The sequence below is a fragment of the Meles meles genome, chromosome 1 (genome assembly GCF_922984935.1).
Source record: "Meles meles chromosome 1, mMelMel3.1 paternal haplotype, whole genome shotgun sequence".
Lineage (NCBI taxonomy): Eukaryota > Metazoa > Chordata > Mammalia > Carnivora > Mustelidae > Meles > Meles meles.
Window position 1 is genome coordinate 124288337 of NC_060066.1, and position 20731 is coordinate 124309067.

General features: G+C 36.0%; 1 protein-coding gene across 2 annotated transcripts in view; it reads left to right on the plus strand.

Moving 5' to 3' along the window:
- Positions 1 to 20731, plus strand: part of VAV3 (vav guanine nucleotide exchange factor 3) — a 362558-nt gene that overhangs the window by 311021 nt on the left and 30806 nt on the right. For both annotated transcript variants that reach the window (XM_046003440.1, XM_046003448.1), the window contains exons 21-22: positions 9572 to 9637; positions 15306 to 15340. In XM_046003440.1, coding sequence (XP_045859396.1) covers positions 9572 to 9637; positions 15306 to 15340 — 101 coding nt within the window. The remainder of the gene's footprint in view (positions 1 to 9571; positions 9638 to 15305; positions 15341 to 20731) is intronic.

The window sequence follows — 20731 nt, forward strand, 5'->3', positions numbered from 1 at the left end:
TAACAGCTCTTCACTTGTATTTTTCCTTTGTTTGGTACAGGGCAAAATGTAGGTTATAACATCCCTAGGGGAGAACACCACTGTCTCAGGAGAAGCTTAGACAGTGAAGTCTTTTTTTTCCCAATAGAAAGCAACATTACTAAGGGGATAGTTCTGAGGAATTCTGTTGTGGTATATTTTCTTCTGTTATTTCATTACCATAGAAGCCACATTCTGCCATAATTACTACAAGGGCGTGTCAGTCACAAAATACCTTCGGTGGACCACCGATCCGCAATTACATCTGTGATATGGCTGTTGATTTGACACCACAAGGGGTTTCAGTAGAGTGCACAGGCCTGTGCCCTCGAGACTTGGGTCCAAATAATTTCTCAGGTTATAACATATATTGGATTTTAATTATTCATAGTAATTAGAATTCCTGAAGAGTGAATGAAGGAGTGTCATTTCTAACAAGTCAATCCTGTATACCCTGGAGAATAGAGGACTTCACACTGAGGTAAAATGAAAGTCATTTAGGACCTGAAATGTCTTTATCTTCTATAAATAAGTGTAACCAGATTCAATTACTGACACGTAATATCCCTAATTAAGAATTTGTGGATCAGATACTTAGTAACAGTAACGTACAGGAGAACTGTAGGGATTTAGGAAAAGGGCTCATGTAAGCAAAGAACAGGGGTAAAAGAGAAATTCTTGAGTCAAAAAAAAAAAAAAAAAATCCTTGGGTCAAACCCTGTCATTTCACAGGCAAGAATATTGAAGCCGTAAAAGGTTAAATAACTTACTCAAGGATCAGAAAGACAGGAATAGAACATCAGACTCCTGACTATCTATCCATATCAAATTGTTACCTCCTAAGTTTTTTTCTCTAGTCCAACATTCTGCAAAAATCTATGAAAATGACCAAAGCAAAAGCTAATTAAGGAACTGACATCATCTGAATAAGATCCTTGAAGGTGATAACCATGTTTAGTTATTTTTAATCCCCTAGTATGTAACATAATCCCTCATACATATCAGGTAGTCAATACACTTTTCATTAAAGCAGTGATTTTGTTCTTAGTAGAAAAGTAAATTCTTTAAAAATATCTAATGCTGCCATGAGCATTTGATGTGGAGGGTGCCATTACTCAGGATATTTCCTTTGTGATTACTTAAGATTAAAATCAGTAAGGATAGGAAAACATCCATTAGTTGTCTGCCAGGATTAGAAAAACGAATTTCTATATTTTGGACATCTCTCAAGGCTGGTTTACTTTTTGGGTTATATGACCTCTCCCTAAATAGAATTTCTTCCAAGAGTGGTAGATCCTTGTTCTCTCCAGATTTGGTAGTAAGTAACCACTTGGGATTTGGCCTGCCTCATTCAGATTGGGCTTTGCTTGCTAATTTTTTTTTCTTTTATCAAAAGTATGCTCTTCTTTCCTTCACCAGAAACATAGTTATTAAATTTTGATTCAGGATTACATCACATACAATATCTTACCTAGTGAGACTTTAGAGAAAAAGCCTCAGGACATGAAAAACTAGAGTCCCCTTCCCTGCTAGAGAAGTCCAGGAACCCCACAGAATACATTTTTTGGATAATAAGAAAAATGTTCTACAAAGTCTCATTCTGCTATTATATTCACCTCACAAATAACAAGTGTAGAAATATAGCTTGTGGCTTTTCAGTGGGTTTCTCTTAGTGCACATTTCACAACTTTTAGGTTTTGGGTTTGTTTTTTTTTTTTAATTTTTGACACTTCTTTCTGCCAAAATCTCAGTGATGTAGTAAACACAAACAATCTTGTGTGCATTCAAAAAGCCATCAAGTATCGAAGCTTTAGTCATATGTTTTGATGACTTGATGCAATTATAAGCCCTTATAAATCAAAGATACATTTCAAATATCCAAGACACAAGTTTCTTTTTAAGTTATTCAGAATTCTGAGCCTATGACAGCCACTTAACTATGAATGAACTAGGTTAGGAATATGAATTTTATTGTCTTTTGAAAACCCTTAGGGTTTACGCATTGGACAAAAGTTAAAAATGCTATTATCTTTTGACTAATAAATGGTAAAAGTGTTTGGCTATATTTTTGTTCTTTTGTTTGTTTGCATGAATTTGGAATTCATTGTAATGACCATTACATAGAACCTTATGCAATTATGCTTGACAAATTTTCAAGTTATTCACTGGTGAGAAAATGCCCATCTTACTCGTCATACAAGAAGAAATGACCAAAGAAGTGTGTACTTGTATGAAAACATTAGCACATTCGAGATAAGGAAATGGACTATCTGAATATAGTATTTTTTGTTCAGGTGAAAGTTATACAGGAGTCTATGTTACTTCTGGTTTAGCAGACTTGTCTAAATATAAGGAGGATGGTGGGATTATTACCGGGCTAGGTATTTCTAGTTTAATAACACATGAATAGCCAGCAAAAAAATTTAGAAGTGAGAAAATTGATTGGAAATAATCAAAAAGCTGTATTGTGGAAAAAATAGAAAAATAGTTATTTTTAGCAGTCATTAAGTGTTTTCAGACAAGTTAATTCTTTGATCCTTGTATTACCCTAGTGACGCATATGTGGCAGACTTTGTCATCATTCTTGTTTTACCATGGAGATTTGCCAAAGGTTGTAGTTTTTTTTAATAGCAGAGCTGGAAAGAGAACGAACTCTCCCAAAGCCACATCCCTACTGTATGGTAGTGATTTTTCTGAGTTTTCCAAGAACTAGTGATGTATATTTAACTGCTAACAATGATTATAGTATGGTGGCAGCTAGGATCAAAGATGGCTCCTTATCAAAGGTTAATTTCAGTCAGGGTCTTTGTCCTGGTCTTCTCTCCTTTTCCAGTCCTTTGGTTCTATCGCACATGATCACAAGGCCTGTCAGAATAATTCCAAAAATAGTGCTTGGTACAAGCTATCCATCATCCATCCATCCATCTGGTCAGTAAACTAATTTGTATATTTGCCTAGATTCCCATAATTCATGCCTACCCTGTATGTCTTCTCCCTCCCCCCCCCCCCCATACCCAGACTGTACATTTCTGACAGTGAGAGAGGATTGGGTAGGGTGACAGTTGCTCTGGCCATTACCCATGTGTGATAAATTGCTTAGTAATCTCCACAGCACCTTCATGCATACATTGAAAGTGTTTAGGGCATTGTAACTTGGGAAAATTTCCAATCCTTCATAAATAACCATTAATCTGTCCCTTTTAAATTCAGCTTTCCACATCTGTTTCAAATTGTTCAGTGCTATTCCAGGAGTGCATTAAAGCTCCAATCCAGGTGGTATTAAGGGGATAAATGAGCCACAGGGAAAAGACACTCTGTATTTTTCTTAAAGCAATTCTTTCTCCTTTTTGCAAAGTTAGGAGCCAAGCAATTTACGATTAAGATTTTTGGAGGATATCCTCTGTCATTTTAAGCCATCCTTGTCTATGGGTTTTGAAAAAGCAGTTTCAGCTCTGCTGTGCTAGTACCTGTTAATGTTTTTCTCTGTACTGGTAGATTATAAATATCATTTCTGCCATCAAACTTAATGTAGTTTTAATTCATTACAGTTTACTGTGGATTCTTATTAGGGAAAAATGAAAAACAGTTATAATCTAAGATCAGTTAGAAATAAGGAAGTGTCTGAATATGCATTTATATTTGTGATGTTCAGGAATTTCAGAGAAAGTTATCAATAATTTTAGTTTGATACATTTTTCTACAGGGAGCAACTTGCGTTTCAGGACAGAAGGCATTATTATTTTATGAATCATTATTTAATATTATTTAGCTTTGTATCTGCTCTTCTTTAGTTAATGAAAATTATAAAGGTACATCTTTTCTTACCATAGATAGCCCATAACTTATTTTCTCAGAGACTTTCCAAAGAAAATATTTTCATCAGAATGAATCAACCGGGACCGTTAGATTTACAAAAGTCTCCTCGCATAATAGAGAGAATGCTCTGCGGAATAAATGCATATAAAGATAGAACTCTGTGGTACACCAGATGACATGTAACTCTGAAAGAGGAATGTTTTCAAATTGACCTTGAAGATGTTAAGGGACTCTCAAGAACCAATATTAGACAGGGGGCTAACTAGAAAATAAGATTTTTTTATCTCTGGCATTTGTAAGGGGCATAAAAGGAACGGCACGTTGATTATTTGACCCACAATACACTAACCACACAGGAATGCAAAGAGGAAGAAAATTCAGCTGCATGCCTCTATCAAAGTTAGTAAAAATTTCAGAGACAGATCATCATATAAAGTGCACAAAATCACTGGCTTTGCAAATGGCTTATTTCGTAGCTACAGTCTGCTGTTCCATCCACGCATAGGGGACTGACAGCTGCTCCACCCATTAGCATTAATGAATTATCAATGTACATCCCACACACATCCACCAGAGAAGCAAAGACACTCCTCCTACACATTACTTTGTTTTTTAATCTTCCAAATGTTGTAGGATGCTTATTACCTTAATAAGTGGAAAATCATTGAATACAGCACGTATTCTCTCCCATAGCTAAAACTGACATCTCCTAGGAATGAGTGAGGAAATGCAGCTTTATTCATCTGTTAAGATATGTTAAATTATCTCTCACCTCTTTGTTATCTAAGGGATGTCTAAGACCATTAAAGAAATGTAACCTGCACTGCTAAGGCATTTCATTGAGGAAAAAACAATTCAGAATGACCTTGGTACTCTGTTGGGAGAAAATTTACCTCTCCTGAGAAAACTCCAGTAGTGTTCTTGAAATGCAGGGAAAAAGAACAAAATAGTTTTTCATTCAGTAGCTGTATGTCCTGGTTTACCCCTAACTCTCCCAATTTATCCCTTTTGTCCTGGCATAATTATTAATCACTACCCTTTCCTCTCAAAAGATCCTGGTTTGGACAGAAAATTGCATGTTTACCCTAGTTATAGGACATTTCTTACATGACCATGACCCTTCCTCTAATGTCTAGGACAGTTCCCATTCATGCCTTTCAGGTGGAATCTTGGTTCTATAAAGGAAGAATGACAAAAAAAAAAAAAAAAAAAAAAAAAAAAAAAAAAAGCTGAGCCTGTCCATACACCTTCAGAAGTTAAAAAATTCATTAATGTGTCTCCTAGTCTTACATTTGTGTTCTCACCTCCTTTCTCTCTGTTTCATGCATTGCTTTCTTCAACATGCTGCTTGCTTCTATAAAATGTCAGAGATGGGTCAAGCAGTGCCACTATAAGAATATTTTCATATGTAGAAACATTTACTGTTTCTCAGTGCTTGACTGTGTGAAAACAAAGTGTGGTATATTTTCTTCTTTTCAGTTAAGAGGAACTTAAGGTCATGCTACTCACTAACATGGGACTCTCTCAGGTTGAGAAATACCTCAAATTGCAAACATTTATGAAATAGTCACTCTGTATTTGCATTCTCTTGTAAAAACTGACATTGTTCTGGATTCAAAGAATTCAGTCCAGTAAAGGAGAAGACCATGTAGACCAATAACGACCTCCACGATACAGTGTACTATGAACAATCTGGAAAGGTGTCAGAAGAGGACAGGGTGAGATTAAATTGCGCCTGCAGAGTGAAGATGTGAGTAGAATGAAGATGATAGAGTAGGAATGTGTGAGCCAAACTTTGGAGGAGGAATAAGTGAAAGGATCAATCTGTATGAAGGACCCTGTGTCAGTTTGGCTCTAGGTGCTGGTCAACATGCCTGTGACGAGCTATCACTGCTTCTCTTGAATGCTGCTTTGTGTAGATGAAGACCGTGTGCTCTTTTTCTGACTAATGTGAATTTACAGTTCACCATTCTTATAGCTGTAATCTTCCAACTTGCTGATTTACCTTCAGCTCTAGTTTTGAAGGACCATCATAGAGCTCTGTCTCTGGCCTCTCCCCTGCAAAATAGATTGTTTCCTTTAGTGTACTCTCAGAGGTCTGATTTTACTTTTTAAAAACAGTCACCCTTGTCTTTTCCTCTTCTGAGGCTTCTTTGGTGTAGGGCTCCCCCCACATACCTGTACTCAAGTAGTGGTGCAGTATAGTCATGTAAAAAGGTCTGGCTAGGCATGCAGTCCCCAGATATCCTGCTTATTTTCTTGTACCTCAGAGTCATGCTTAAAATAAATAAGGCACTCTGAGAATGCAGTTGAATGAGAGGAACACTTCATTCCAGCCTTATAGCTACTGTGTTCTCATCACCCTCCAATCTGTGACTCTCCTTACACTGTTACCTTCCTGCCTCCTAGTTAGACTAATTCCTGTAAGTTATTTTATCTTCTTCTGTATACATTTTCTTCCATGATAATCTTGCTCCACTGACTTTAAGGTTCCCCTCTGTATAATTGTCGTCTACAACTGGGTTATCTGTTTGGGTGGCTTATGTAATCACCTCCATCCTTGGCAGTTTGACTCAAGTCTTTAACTCCCATGGTCTCCTCTTCACCCACTCCCCAGGCAAGCCCTGTAGACTCTAGTGCCACAATATCTCTAGTACCAGTTTCCCCTCCTCCCTCACTGTGATACAGTTCTCTAATGATACTCTCACCTACCACACCATGCCCATCTACAAGCCAGCTTGCACACTGATGGCAGTTTACTTCTTCTAAAGCACATAACTGCATCACTGAAACTCCCTCACCACTGATAAATTCAAATGTCTCAGTCACATTGGTTCCTTGCCACCTTTTTAGCTCCCTCCGTCCTCCTTTATGAGTCTAATGGTTGTGCAAAGAGGCAGTACCAAGCTCTGAAGTTAGAATATCTGAATTTGAACTCTGGTTATGTCACTTGCTGGCACTGTGATCAGGGGGTGATCATTTAACTTCTCTATACCTCATTTTCCTCACCTATAAAATGGGGATAGTAATTGGGCCTACCACAAAGGATCACTGTAAAGATTATGAAATGCCCAGAGTGGTGTATACAGTAAGGATGCACTAAGTATAAGCCATTATTAGACTCTACTTGTGTTTCCTATGTACAACCTGTATTTTTTTTTAAAAGATTTTATTTATTTATTTGACAGAGAGAGATCACAAGTAGGCAGAGAGAGTGAGAGGGAAGCAGGCTCCCTGCCGAGCAAAGAGCCTGATGTGGGACTCGATCCCAGGACCCTGAGATCATGACCTGAGCCGAAGGCAGCGGCTTAAAACCACTGAGCCACCCAGGCGCCCCTGTACAACCTGTATTTTTATATCCCTGTCCCTTTCTCATGCTTTATTTTGTTTTCAAAATGTTCTCTTCCATTTCCATTTCTATATGTTTACACCCCACACATTTTATATTCACGTGTCCCCCCTTCCATGTAGCTTTCAGGCAAACCCCTAATACTGAAAGTATCTTTCCAATTTCCACAGCCTCTCCTCTGCACCCAACAGTATTTAGCTCTTTTCAGTGTGTATTAAAATTATGTGTATATGTATCTTCATTCTGAGAAATGATTTATGAATTCTTACATTTTCCTAAGTGTTTAACCAAATTAATATTAGATACTGTATTTGTTGAATAAATGAATCTTCTACTTGTTCATTTACCTTTTCCCTGATACGCAAGTGCGATACAGTTCTTGAACCTTGCCCAAATGAACATCTTGTCCTTGCTTGGTTATTTGCTTTCCCTCTGTCTGAATCCCACCTTTCCTCTTCTCTTTTCTGTTCTTTTTACCTTCCTCTAACACTTCCCCCTTTCCTGTTACACTTCCCCTCTCTCTTTCCCATACCTCTCCCACCTCTTCTCCCTTTTCCCCCTTCTTTTTTTTTTCCTCCTCATCCTTTAATTCTGGATTCCCACTTTATAAAATTTTCTCCACAAACTCATAGCCAAGCTCCATGGGCACAAAAGGATACTGTTTCAAGAGGGAAATATTTGCTGAATATTTTTTTTGTTACTTTTCTTTGTCAAAAATAATAGCACATAATATCCAATCATAATGCTATTTACTCATCTTAGCTACTGAGAGGAAGCAATGGTTAAATAGCATATAAAAATAAACCCAATTTTTGGACAAGAAGACATCATAAGAACTTTTTAATTACATGTTCTAATTGCTGTAGTGTGTTTTGAGTATAGTTTGTCTTTTTGCAAAAGGGAAATAATTGTAGGGTTAGTGTCATAGTGTCATAAGGTTTTGTGTATGTTTGAAGTAAAACAGAATGTTACATTGTTTCAGGTATGCAGCATAGTGATTGTACAGATATATATGTTATGCCGTGCTCACAAGTGTAGCTGCCATCCATCACCATACAACACTATTACAATAGTTGACTCTATTCCCTCTGCTTTTATTCTGTACCTATATTCCCTGTACCTTTTATTCTGAAGACTTATTCTTTCCATAACTGGAAGTCTGTATCTCCCACTCCCTGTCACCCCTTTCATTCATCCCCTCAACTCTCTTCCCTTTGCGAATGACCAGTTCTCTGTATTTATGGGTCTGTTTCTGCTTTTTGTTTTTTCACTTGCTTTTTTAGATTGCATACAAGTGAAATCATATGGTATTTGTTTTTCCTCTGTATGACTTTTTTCATCTAGCATAATACCCTCTGGACCCATCCATGCTGTCACAAATAGCATGATCGCGTCCATTCTTATGACTGAGTACTATTTCATTGTATGCATATACCACATCTTCTTTATCCAGTCATCTGTCAGTGGACACTTGGGTTGCTTCCATAGCTTGGCTATTGTAAATAATGCTGCAATAAACATAGGGGCACAGGTATCTTTTTGAATTCGTGTTTTTGTTTTCTTTGTGTGAATACCAGTAGTGGAATAACTGGATCATATGGTACTTGTATTATTTAATCTTTTGAGGAAACTCGGGTTTTCTGCAGTGGCTGTATCAATTTACATTCCCTGATGAGATTTTTTTTTTTTTCTTTAAGAAGAATTTGTTCAAAGGTCTCCATGAATAAATTCTTTTTTTTTTTTTTTGTCCATTGGTGTTTAGGTTTTCCTAAAAATCTGCTAATTTCTTTCCTCTCTTTTCATTTACAATGTCATTTTAACTCAAAATCCTTTCCTCCAACATCTTAACTGTCTTTACTTGATCATTTGTCATTTCTCCTAAATCTGAAAACTATCTAAAACATCATCATATCGTTTTCCATTTCCACACGTCTTGAAATGTCTCCTTTCTTGTTGGAGGAATGTTCTTATGAGTTCTGTTAAAGATGCCAATAGTAACCATATAAATCACATTTCTAATTGTGAGCCTGCACAAAACCAATGTATCTACTTGTATTAGTGAACATAAAATAGAAAGATTAAATGCGCTGTTATCTCTATATTGGATTGAGGGATATAAAGTTAACAAGATGGAATGGTAGTTTGGGAAGTCAAACTTGAATCCTTCTTTTATAATTGTCTTCTGAAACAACACGTAAAGTTTAATAATTTTAAAACCTCTTTGCTTCTGCTTTGTTTCCTGAACCATAGTAAGTTATGTTTAGGACTGGATAAAACATGTAAGTAATTCCGAGGATCCTGATTAACAACACTATGTACAAAGCATTATGAGATTTTCATTTGTGGTAAATGGGTTCTCAAAACTGATATTTTTTTTTCCTAATTTAGGGTAGAAATTTAGCGTCTGGAGAAGTTGGATTTTTTCCAAGTGATGCTGTTAAGCCTTGCCCATGTGTAAGTATGAGTATTTTCTTTCCATTTTTTTCCTGGTTTTGATGCTGTAATGAATTGTGCAAGAATGTACAAAGGATATGGTCTTATCACTCAGTAATTTTATTAATGCTTTCTGGAGGGATCATGTAATTTCAAGTTGAAATACATGGTCAATGTTACTATAATTCTAAAATCTTCATGATTCCATTGTCAGAAAATATTTTTAATTGACACACGCAAGGAGAAAATTCAACTTAGTAGAATTTGCAAAATTAAATTGTCTACAAGATGTTAGAAGGAATAAATCAAAGCTAGAGATTAGGTGCAATTTCCCCTTTCCCATGGAGGTGAGAATGGTAGGCTCTAATCTATTCCTGGTCATTTTGGGCTATAGAGAGATATTATACTTCTCCTGGAATATGTGAAAGTGTGATAGCATGAAGTCCACAAATCCTTCAACCAAATCTCGAAATACATTTTTCTGTGCTTTAGTTTGTCATTACTATTTATTTAATGTCATAATGACATTTTCTGAAACCTTCAAACACATTAGATAGATACTAGGAGAGAGAATGAGCATTTACTCAAACATTATGGATGAATATAACATAAAATGTACTTTTTGATGTTTTATTAGATTTATAAATTGCTGTTTAAGGTGACATTATTTTATCGTAAGTTGATGTTTAGGGTAGATTTTTCTATGAAACTTTTGAAGTTCTTGATTTGAAGTAAATGAAATTCCTTTACTAATATAGTGGAGTTGATGGTTTAAAAAAAAAAACCACCACAAAACTCCTTAAGTTATCTTGCTGGCTATATTTCACTTCTCACTAGATTGACAAACTAGGCATCCTTTTCAATATTATAAATGTCTCCATCCTTGATTTCAGAATGCAGTCTGTAAATTAATTTACCACACACTCATTCCAGCTTCATTAATTTTAGAAGCAAAGGGAATCAAAAAGAATTTGCTATTCTATTGGTTCTGTGATCTAATGTCACATGTTCTTATCTAATAATCTTAGAAAATTGTTGAACCTTGATACCACTCTTATTTAATTATGTAAGCAAAATGAGTTTTTAGTTTTCTGTAATTTGTATGAACAAGATTCAGGCTTCCTATGCTTAAAACAATGATATTTATATGTAGGCAGGAAGCAGGAGATTATACATTCTAATATTAAGATGTTTGGGAACCAAAAGACATGAAATCAAGAACATTAAACATTTCATATATAAAGTCATGTTATCTTTTTACAGCCTCTTGAATATGGCATAAAATGAACATTTGAAGTTTTATTTTAGGAAAATTTTGGCGCATGGCAGGTATTTACTACAATTGTTTGTATGAATGAACAAAAGTATGAAAAAGGAAGCAAAATTTCCTAGCTGAACCTAGGTAATTAACAGTAGTAGATACTAATTATATCAGCTTACAGCAAATGGTATTTGGTGACTTAGTTACTAGAAGGAAAACCATGTTCAGAATTTTAAGCTAGTAAGGACTTAAAGAGGAATATATAATTATGGGTGGGAATACTAACTAAATACGATTGTTTTACAGTGCAAAGTTAACAAATAGTTATTAAATTTTTAGTGCTTACTTAATGAAATTATTGATTCATTTGTTGGTTTAGGATAAGTTAAGTGAAGATAAATAGGTGGAGAGATTGGAAGGGAGGATATGTTGAAGGAGTTTGGAAGATGGTGCCTTCTTTGACCCTGGGACATATTGTTTATCAGGGCCCATGAGTAGTGTGGAATATTCTATTCTGAACTCAAAAGTTATTCTCCAATATATGTTGTGCCAGTCTAACAAAAGTTCTGAAGTATACAGTTAGAAAATTAGAACTGAGGAGAAAGCAGGAGGAGTATAAATGAGACAGTTTCATTTCTGGCAATATGGTGACTGGAGACAAAGCCTGGAGCTACAGCACAGTGCAAACTTGGGTAACTCTTTGTGATTCCAGAAGTCCTCAGTGGGTGAGCAGGAAGAAAGCAGTTCCACAGAAGATATATCTATCTTCATCTTGGATCTGAGTTGGGAAGAAAAAAGAGAGCAATCTCCCCTAAGAATTCCTAGCTTTAGATCCAAAAACCACCAAGGAGTGAGGCTGAAATTCATACCAGTTCTGTGACTGCAATAATTCTAAGCTAGAAACAGTTTAAAATGATTGTGTTGATTGTGTTTCCAGTACAAATACAGATTGTCTCTGGATTGGAGCCTCATTACGCACAGTCCTTGAAGAATTTCTATGGATAAAGTCCGAGGGACTTTATCACAGTATGGGATTTTCACATTCATGATTAAACAAACCATCTTAAGCAAAGTTCAACAGAAAAAATAAAATTCAGAATTAGATACACATAGACAGCAAATATTGTAATTATCAGGTACCAAGGTCAAATTTTTGTATTTAATATGGTTGAAGAAATAAAAAAGAATAGAACTCTAAGAAGAGAACAAGCCACTTTCCAAATTTCTTGGATGTATTTCACAAAGAATCAGGCAGAGTAAATGAAATGAAAACCTTAATGGAAATATTACATGACATATTAGACACAGTTGGGTAGAAAATTGGAAGACAAATCTGAAGAAACTTCTCAGTGAGTAGTCCAGAGAAATTAAGAAGTGGAAATCTGAAAGAGAATGAAGTGATAAAGTTCAAATGCATGTTATTGAAGGAGAGAATAGAGATAGTGTGAAAAACCAATTTTCAAATAAATAATGGCAGAGAATTTTCCAGAACTTATGGTAAAACTAATCTCAAGAGTCAAGAAAAGTGTATAAAATAATTCAACACCTACACACATTTTAGTTCATTTCAATGGCAGAACATCAAAAACAAAGAGAAAATATTAAAACCAACCTTAAGGGGAATACAGATTACCTATAAAGAGTTGTTGACTTGACTCATAGCTAACAGCAGCAATAATGGAGGCAACAAAAGTTTTCACTTCTGGTAGTTGCCAAGTAGCCCCTGTTGGATCATACTTCCTGCAGAAAACAGCTACAAACTCTGAGCAAGATAGTAAAGCATCAACAGTCTGAAGGCATTGGCTAAGGGAAGAGTTGACACTAAGTGAAAGAGGATGACTCTAGGTTAGCTTCTTGGTTTTGGGGCTGGCTTGAGGACAGACACTGGGCTTCACCATGTAGGGTAGTTAAAATTCAGAAGGAAACCTGATAGTATCCCTAGCTTGAAGAAGCAGAGTGTGGAGCTTGAAGGAAACTTCAAGCTTGAAGTGGAATGGGAAGCCCGAAATCTTAGAAAGGAAAGTGTCAGAGAGGGAGGGACCTCAAGTTCTGTGTATAAACTTTCCCTCAGTTTGGCTGCCAGGTGCAGACTCCCAAAGTGGCTCAGTTTAGGCTAAAAGAACAAAACTGAGAATTCATCTGCCTCTCACCACAGAGGAGGTTGTTAGCTGTTGGAGTTCAACCAAGTTAACTGCCTACTTTAAGAAAAATCACACTCTTTCTAGAAGCATCACGGAATTCAGAGCTTCTACAGCATATTATTCAAATTGTCCAAGATACTACCCAAAACTACTCAATATGTAAAGGAGGAGGAAAACACAGACTATACTCAAAAGAAAAAGCAATCAAAGGAGAATGACCCTGAGATGTCTCAAATGATGTAATTAGCGGGGAAAGATTTTTTAAAGTAGCTATTATAACTATGCTCAAGGACATAAAGGAAAGTATGTTCATAATAAATGCACAGGAAACCTCAACAGAGAAATAGGAACTATTAAAAAGAACCAAATGGAGAGTCTATAGTATGAAACTTTAATGTTTCAGGCAATAAGAATGATACGTTCAAAGTTTTGGAAGGAAATTAGTTAACTTAGAAATCTGTCTTTCCTCTGTAGGGATGAAGTAATGACATTTCTAGCCAAACAAACACAGAATACTTACCTCTAACTGTTTGCTCTAACTCATATAAGATGTACTTCAGGAGGAAGCACATATCTTATATATATTATTTTACATGCATGCTCTAAATCCAGTAAAATATTTTGTTAAAGCTGTGTGACTACAGCCAGAGTTTAACAATGTAAACAGCCTGTGATGAAGGTAGGAAAAAAGCATTAGGGAAAAATGATCAAAGATGAGAACACAGTCAAAGATAGGAAAGTATCCAGAAGAAAATCTGTATTGTTTTATATAAGTAAAGCCCATAAATAGAAGTGGGGAGGGCCCATGACAGATGGAGAAGGATAGGATCCCACCCTCAGTATAGGGATCAGTGCCGAGAAGATAATCCTGGCACTTCACCTATCAGAATATATTCACCAAAGAGTGAGAAAGCTCTGAAAGGACATCAGACCAAAATAGCCTGGGATATTGGTTCTGCTCTAGAATGTTCGATCGCCCTTCATTTTTGTGGATCTTCAGCTTTCCCTAGCCAAAGGAATCCATAGAATATGTTGAAGTTCTTTATCCTTCTCTGTCCCCTCTTTGTGTATTTGGTTTTGTTTTGTTGTGCTGTGTTTGCTTTTTCGTTTCAGCTCTCTAGGAAAAAGGATTGATTTAGGAATAAGTACGCATTTAAAGAATACAAAGTGGGAAAAGGAAGGAGGAAATACTTTTCCATTAGATTTCCTAACCTATGTATATCTTCTAAAGAGAAATTATTGACAATTGATTCCTATTTGTGAAAACAAAATGGTATAAGAAAATATTTGCAGGATTTAAATGGGTGTAATATACTCTAAAAATTATTTTCTGTGTATTAGGATTTTACATGGTGGTGAAATTAAACATATAATCCATAAGATAAAAATATTTAAATACTAATAACTTTGGAGTTATTAGTAACTGACCAGAAAGAATTTTATTATATATAACTGTTAATCTGGAAGGTCAAAAGACTAACAGCCCATTATGAAAACTGACATAGCTAAGAGATGTATTTACATTGATCAGAACTCTGTTACAAATTAAAGGTAACAGATTCATGAAAAATTCCTAAATACAAAACAAACTATTCATACTCCTTGTCTTTCCTTAAGAATCTATAAACTTTGTTCTCCTCTAATAATATATATTTTGTTATTCTTGGAATATTGGTGTACCTTCTCTGGCTTTGTTCATTTTCTAGTTATAATTAGCAGCTAGAAGTTTTTTCTTTATTTGCATAGCAAATGTAACATTGTTCTCTTTTGCCAAGCTCCATAGGAGAAAAGGGAAAAATAAATATTTCCCATGATTTTTCATCAATAAAAGGTTTGCCAGTTGGTAGACTTCAAAATCAGAGGTTAGAATTTGTGATACAAAATAAGAGTGTACATCCAGTATGTATTTTTACTTTGCCTGTTTTCTGGGAAAGCAGAGTGCTATTTGGGTTTCCTAACATTTTCATTTTAATTTTTTGTGGTAGGATTAAACTGCCTTGAAAATAAACACCAAAAGCTTCCAATCCATATTTTTCCTGTTATCTCTCCTCTTGGAGGTACAGTGGTGGTAAAATGAATGAAAGAATGAATTAAAGTGAAATGAATTATTTTCTACTTATCTGACATATTCTATGATTTACTCTGTATAAAACTGCGAATGGATAGTTCCAGAACTGTGCTATTTAGGGTTTTATAGAGCTGAGTCAGCGCAACTGAATTAATGATTGATTCCTAAAAGCTTCCCTTAAGTAAACTTAATCTATTTTTTTGGCTTTTTATATCCTAGGTGCCCAAACCTGTAGATTATTCTTGCCAACCCTGGTAAGTATTAAAAATGTTTATGCAGCTAAGTTGAAATACCATAACCTTAGCTCGAGGATGCCTTAAATATGGAGGTAGTAAACCACCTTCCATTTCTATTTGTCCTGGCTAAAGGTGTTTTCAGATACGACAAAACACGATAATGAATTTATATATCGCTGACCTTTCCATAACTTCATCAGAGTGGTGTGTGTGTGTGTGTGTGTGTGTATGCACGCACACACCTGACTAAATTCAAAGTTGTAACAGTCACAGAAAGGAGTGGGTCATAGGCAAATATGTATCTTATATTTTGGAAGAGTAGATTTCATGAAACAGAGAAAAAAATATATGATTCCATTCTCTAAAACTAAAAATTAGCCCAGAAAGGATAGTCGATCCTAAATTGTAACGTGAAAGGAGCAAGATGAATCCATGTCTCACGTTCTTGGTCTACATGGAGACCACTTATCACTTAGAGGCCAACATTATCACTAATAGAAATAAGGAAGCAAAGGGGATGGTGAATATTATTTTTTAGACATGATGAGTTTAAGGGGAAGTGATATCTTCAACTGGAAAAAGTCTGTTTAGGATCCAGAATAATTGTGATCATAGATGATAATGACTAATATATACCAAGCGCTTACTATGTGCTTAGTATTTTACGTTTTATTTCATTTTGTGTTCCAACATCTCTATGAGGAAGGTTGTTATTATCTTTACAGCTGAGGAAACTAAGGTTAAGGCCATGCAAGTAGTGAGCAGCAGAGCTGGGATTCCAAGTTATGCCATCTGTACATTGCCATATTGCCTCTCCAAATACGAAACATGGCTTATTTACTTATTTATGTTTGTTTCCTTGAATTTTATGTTTGGCTCCTCTTAAAAGGACTGCATCTGTTTTATTTTCTAGAAATGAAGTATAGGCATACAAATTAGATATCAGTATATGTATATAAATGAGATATTCTGAGAATTTATAGTACTAGTTTAGTTTGCAGGTGTAGATAGAACACCCGAAATGTCTTATATTTTTAAAGTGTTCTTGGGATGCCCAGGTGGCTCCATCAGTTAAGCATCTGCCTTCAGCTCAGGTCATGATCCCAGGGTCCTGGGATCAAGCCCCACATGGGCTCCTTGTTCAGCAGGGTGTCTGCTTCTCTCTTTCTCTCTGCCTGCCACACTCCTTCGTGTGTATTCTTTCTCTTTCTCTCTGACAAATAAATAAAATCTTTTAAAACTTTTTTTGAAAAAAGCATTATGATTATTTTCTATTCTATAACCAAAGCATAGAAAATGCCCAGTTCTTATAGGACTACACTCTCCAAAGTATGGAATTCTTCCCATCAGCCCCCTTGCTCTCCCCAGCCATTACGTCTGCCCTCTGTAGCTATTACCAGCTTTCTCTGACCTCCCTGAGCTTGCTGAAGAAATTATGGCAGGCTTTGACAGAACCGGGAAGCTTTGCTACATTTTTACTTAAAGATAAATTTGAGGTCAGAACCACGTGGAATTAAAAACTATGATCTTGACAGGAATTAAATTTGGAGAATAGAGCTGGTAGCAAGGATAATCAAAGGGAACACCAGCAGGAGCTGATAAAATCATTAGAGTGTGGTGATCAGCTTCCTTCTCTTTTATTATTTGGCACATAACTAGTTACGAGGGTAATGATTTTAAAGATAAATACTAATGACACAAACTACATGGATTTCATGAAATAAACTGAAAAGAAAATAGAAAAAAAAGAAATTAAAAGAAGGAAAAAGAAGAAAAAGAAATAAACTGAAAAAGAAAAAATAAACTGAAAAAACTAATCTCCTGTGCCTTGAATGGTTCCCAGGTACAGGAGATTAGTTTTGGAACACGTTGTTTTAAAATGCACCCTTGTAGATATGTAAAATTCTATTGTAAAGATGAGTTAGAATAGTATTGTTCCTAATGATGATAAAAATCAAAGTGTTCAGATAAGGGAAGAGCCTTGAAGACAGGAACAAATAAAGATATTTCATAGTAAACTTTTTAAATTGCCATTTTTCTTTCTCTTGAGCAACTTAGTTTATTCACACTAAACAGACAGTTTCATGGGAAATGCTTTCTGCTGGGGGACAAAATGGTCAAGAATATCAGAAAAGAGTCACTGTGGTGTTCTTTGGTTTCTACATGTAAGCACATCTCTGCCTAGAATTCAGTTTCATCTTGATCATAAACACCTTCAATTTTAAGAAGAGCTGTGTGCTTCCTCTGGTTCTGGAGGCCCTGCTTTCTAGACAGCAAAAACAGCCTTGGACCACAGCCTTCCAGACATATTTGTTGATTTAGGAGTCCTTTTCCCAGCAGACCTCCACAGGTTCCAAGATGGTGGAAAGAGCCCATTCTGATTTCTGATTCTTTGTAGTCTGATTGTGTGTGTGTGTCGGTGCGGGGTGGGGAGGGGAGGTACACATGCTGCAGGCAGGGATGAGACATGGGGCTTAAAACTGGGGAGCTATCTGAAAATCCATATGAAGAACAGGGTGCAGATGCCAAGATTCCTACCCCATTCTCCAAATAGTCAGCAACTTACTTTTCCCTACCATAGCAGGAGATAGTGGAATTGGAAGGTTTATTTTGTGGAAAAACTGAACCATGTAGGGCTTACACTTAGAAAGAGCAATGCCAGCAGAGACTGAGCGAGATGCTATGCTGTGGAGTAGTCAAATTAAGGAAAGTCTACACACTGACTGATGACGATCCCCAGGTCCTTTATATAGCTCAGTTCCAATACTGTGACAGCTGGGTCTAATACACACAGACTATCCTCTCATTGCATCCAGACAGGAATCTGGAAGATTTTTCTCTAAAGGAGCTGAATAGACTCGGTCAAAAAAAAAAAAAAATCCAAAAATCATTTGGGTATTATCCAGCCCCATGAATCACATGCTTGCCAAATGATTATGTTCCTACCCAGCGAGTCTGCTTTGGTGCTCCCCACCCCCACTGAGATGCCTCTCTCCCAAATATAAACAGACTACAAAGAGTAACTAGGCATTTGAGAAAAGCCTTGAACTAGAGAGCAAATAGAATAAATGGGGAAAAGAAACAAGGAAAAGGCAGACATTAGCATGAGCAGAAGAAAGATTTACTTTTTAAGCCTTTAGTTTATATTCTCAGAATTAAGAGATGACAGTACCTATAGAAGTGAGCTGGATGTTTTATAAAAGGAAAATCAGAACAAGAAAGAGCTCTTCTAAATTCCATATTAAGTAGTAGAGTTGGAAAATAAAGTTGAGCAAATCCTCCAGAAAATCAGAGAAATAATTTGATAATATGGAAGAAAAGATAGGGAAATTAGATAGTTGATCCAGGAGGCACAGCCTTTGTTTAGTGGGAACTCAAGAAAGAGAAAAGAGAGCAGCAATTGTCAAAAAAATAAGACAAAAATTTCCCAGAACTGAAGGATATATGGCTCCAAATCAAAGATGCCACTGAGAAGCCAGGACAGTATTGAAGTAAAACGTATGACATTTAACTGGAAGGCACGTTATCTTGAAATTTTATAATATAGAGCAAACAGAGTCTGAAAGCTTCCAGGGAGGAAAAAGAAATCAGATCACATACAAAGAATCAGAATGGCACTCAATTGCCAGTGAGAAGACAATAGGACAATGTCTCAAAATCTGAGAAGGAAAGTAATTTCTCACCTAGAATTCTATACTCAAATTCTCAATTAAATATCAAGTAAAATAAAAATATTTTTCTGGATGGGAGGCATTCTGAGTATTACAACCCATTTATAGGAAGCTGAAGGATGAGCTAATAAACCAATAAAGAGGGAGATAGAGAATCCAGGGAATGAAAGCAATGGGATATCCCAAGACTATAATAATTCAGCAGGCTTAGAGAGCAAGTAGTAGTGACTAGACCAAGTGGGTCTGGAAGAAATGAATGTCTCCATAGAAAAAAAATGGATAGGTTCAGTATATGGTGTTGAGAAGTGTATTACTCAGGGGTTTATCATTCTCTTGGAGAATTTGGAGAGAATTTGCAAGACAAGATTTAGTGAACAAAAACTCGAGGAATTGTTTTTTGGATGTCGGATATTCTTTGACTATGAAAACGTGACAAAACTGGGCCAGATGATGGCTTGGCTTTGTAGAGGTTACAGAAACCAGAGTGAGGAGAAGACCATGAAGGAATGAGCATGAATGGAGAAGAAAATCATTTTCCTTCCTGACTCCTAAAATTAAGAAATTATAGTTTGATTATTTAGAAATATTCAAGCACAGATTAAAAAAATAGATAAAATGCTTGAAATGGAGCTTGGGATAGAAAACTAATCAGATGGGGTAATGCTACTTTTTCATTATTATTATAGCACGAGTTGACTTTTAGAAGTTATGTTCATGTGTTACTTTGACAAAAATGCATATACTATATACTAATTGCAGTAGGTGCCATGGAGAGATTAGAATAAAGATGCAGGGGCACCTGGGTGGCTCAGTGGGTTAAGCTGCTGCCTTCGGCTCAGGTCATGATCTCAGGGTCCTGGGATCGAGTCCCGCATCGGGCTCTCTGCTCAGCGGCGAGCCTGCTTCCCTCTCTCTCTCTGCCTGCCTCTCTGTCTACTTGTGATCTCTCTCTGTCAAATAAATAAATAAAATCTTTAAAAAAAAAAAGAATAAAGATGCAGGACAACATTCTTCAGATGAGATGGTCAGAGAAGGTCACTCTAAGCTTGAGTGATGAGAAGGCATGTATGTGGATTGGGTGAGTTTTGTACAGGCAGTAACAGTCTATGGGAAGACTCTTAAGACCAAAAAGAGGCTGGTGAACTCCTGAACCTGAAAGAAGGTTGGAGACTAATGAGAGATAAGATGGAAGAGTGATCAGAACATCCCAGGTACTAATAATAGTTCATAGGTTATCATAAATGCTTTTTATCCCAAGGTACCATCTGCATAAAATGCCCTTGCCTCTCCTTCTATACTTGCTAGAAATCTCACATGTCCTCCTTCAACAAATTTTTGTATCTTAAATACGCATTTAGTATGAATTAAAGGTGGGTATTTAAACTGAGTTAGTTACCCTAGTCTATGTGTGAATCAGAGAATTTTCTGGAATACTAATTCGTGAAGTTTTGAAATACTAATTCATGAAGGTTTTGAGACGTGAAATTTTTCCCTTTAACTTTCATTGCCCAAAATCTCTGCTATATTTTGCCATTAAATGTAAAACATGTATTTGATGTGAAACGGTCACTATAGAGTATCTTAACATTAGATTTGGGCCATTGATTATTACTGTTAATGTTAAGGAATTTGGGTATGTTTAAGGTGAAAATAGTTTAGGAAGAATTCTATTATTGAAAATATTGATATTTAATTGAGAGATTTTATTTTTTAAATTTTGTTAAAATTTTTTAAATTT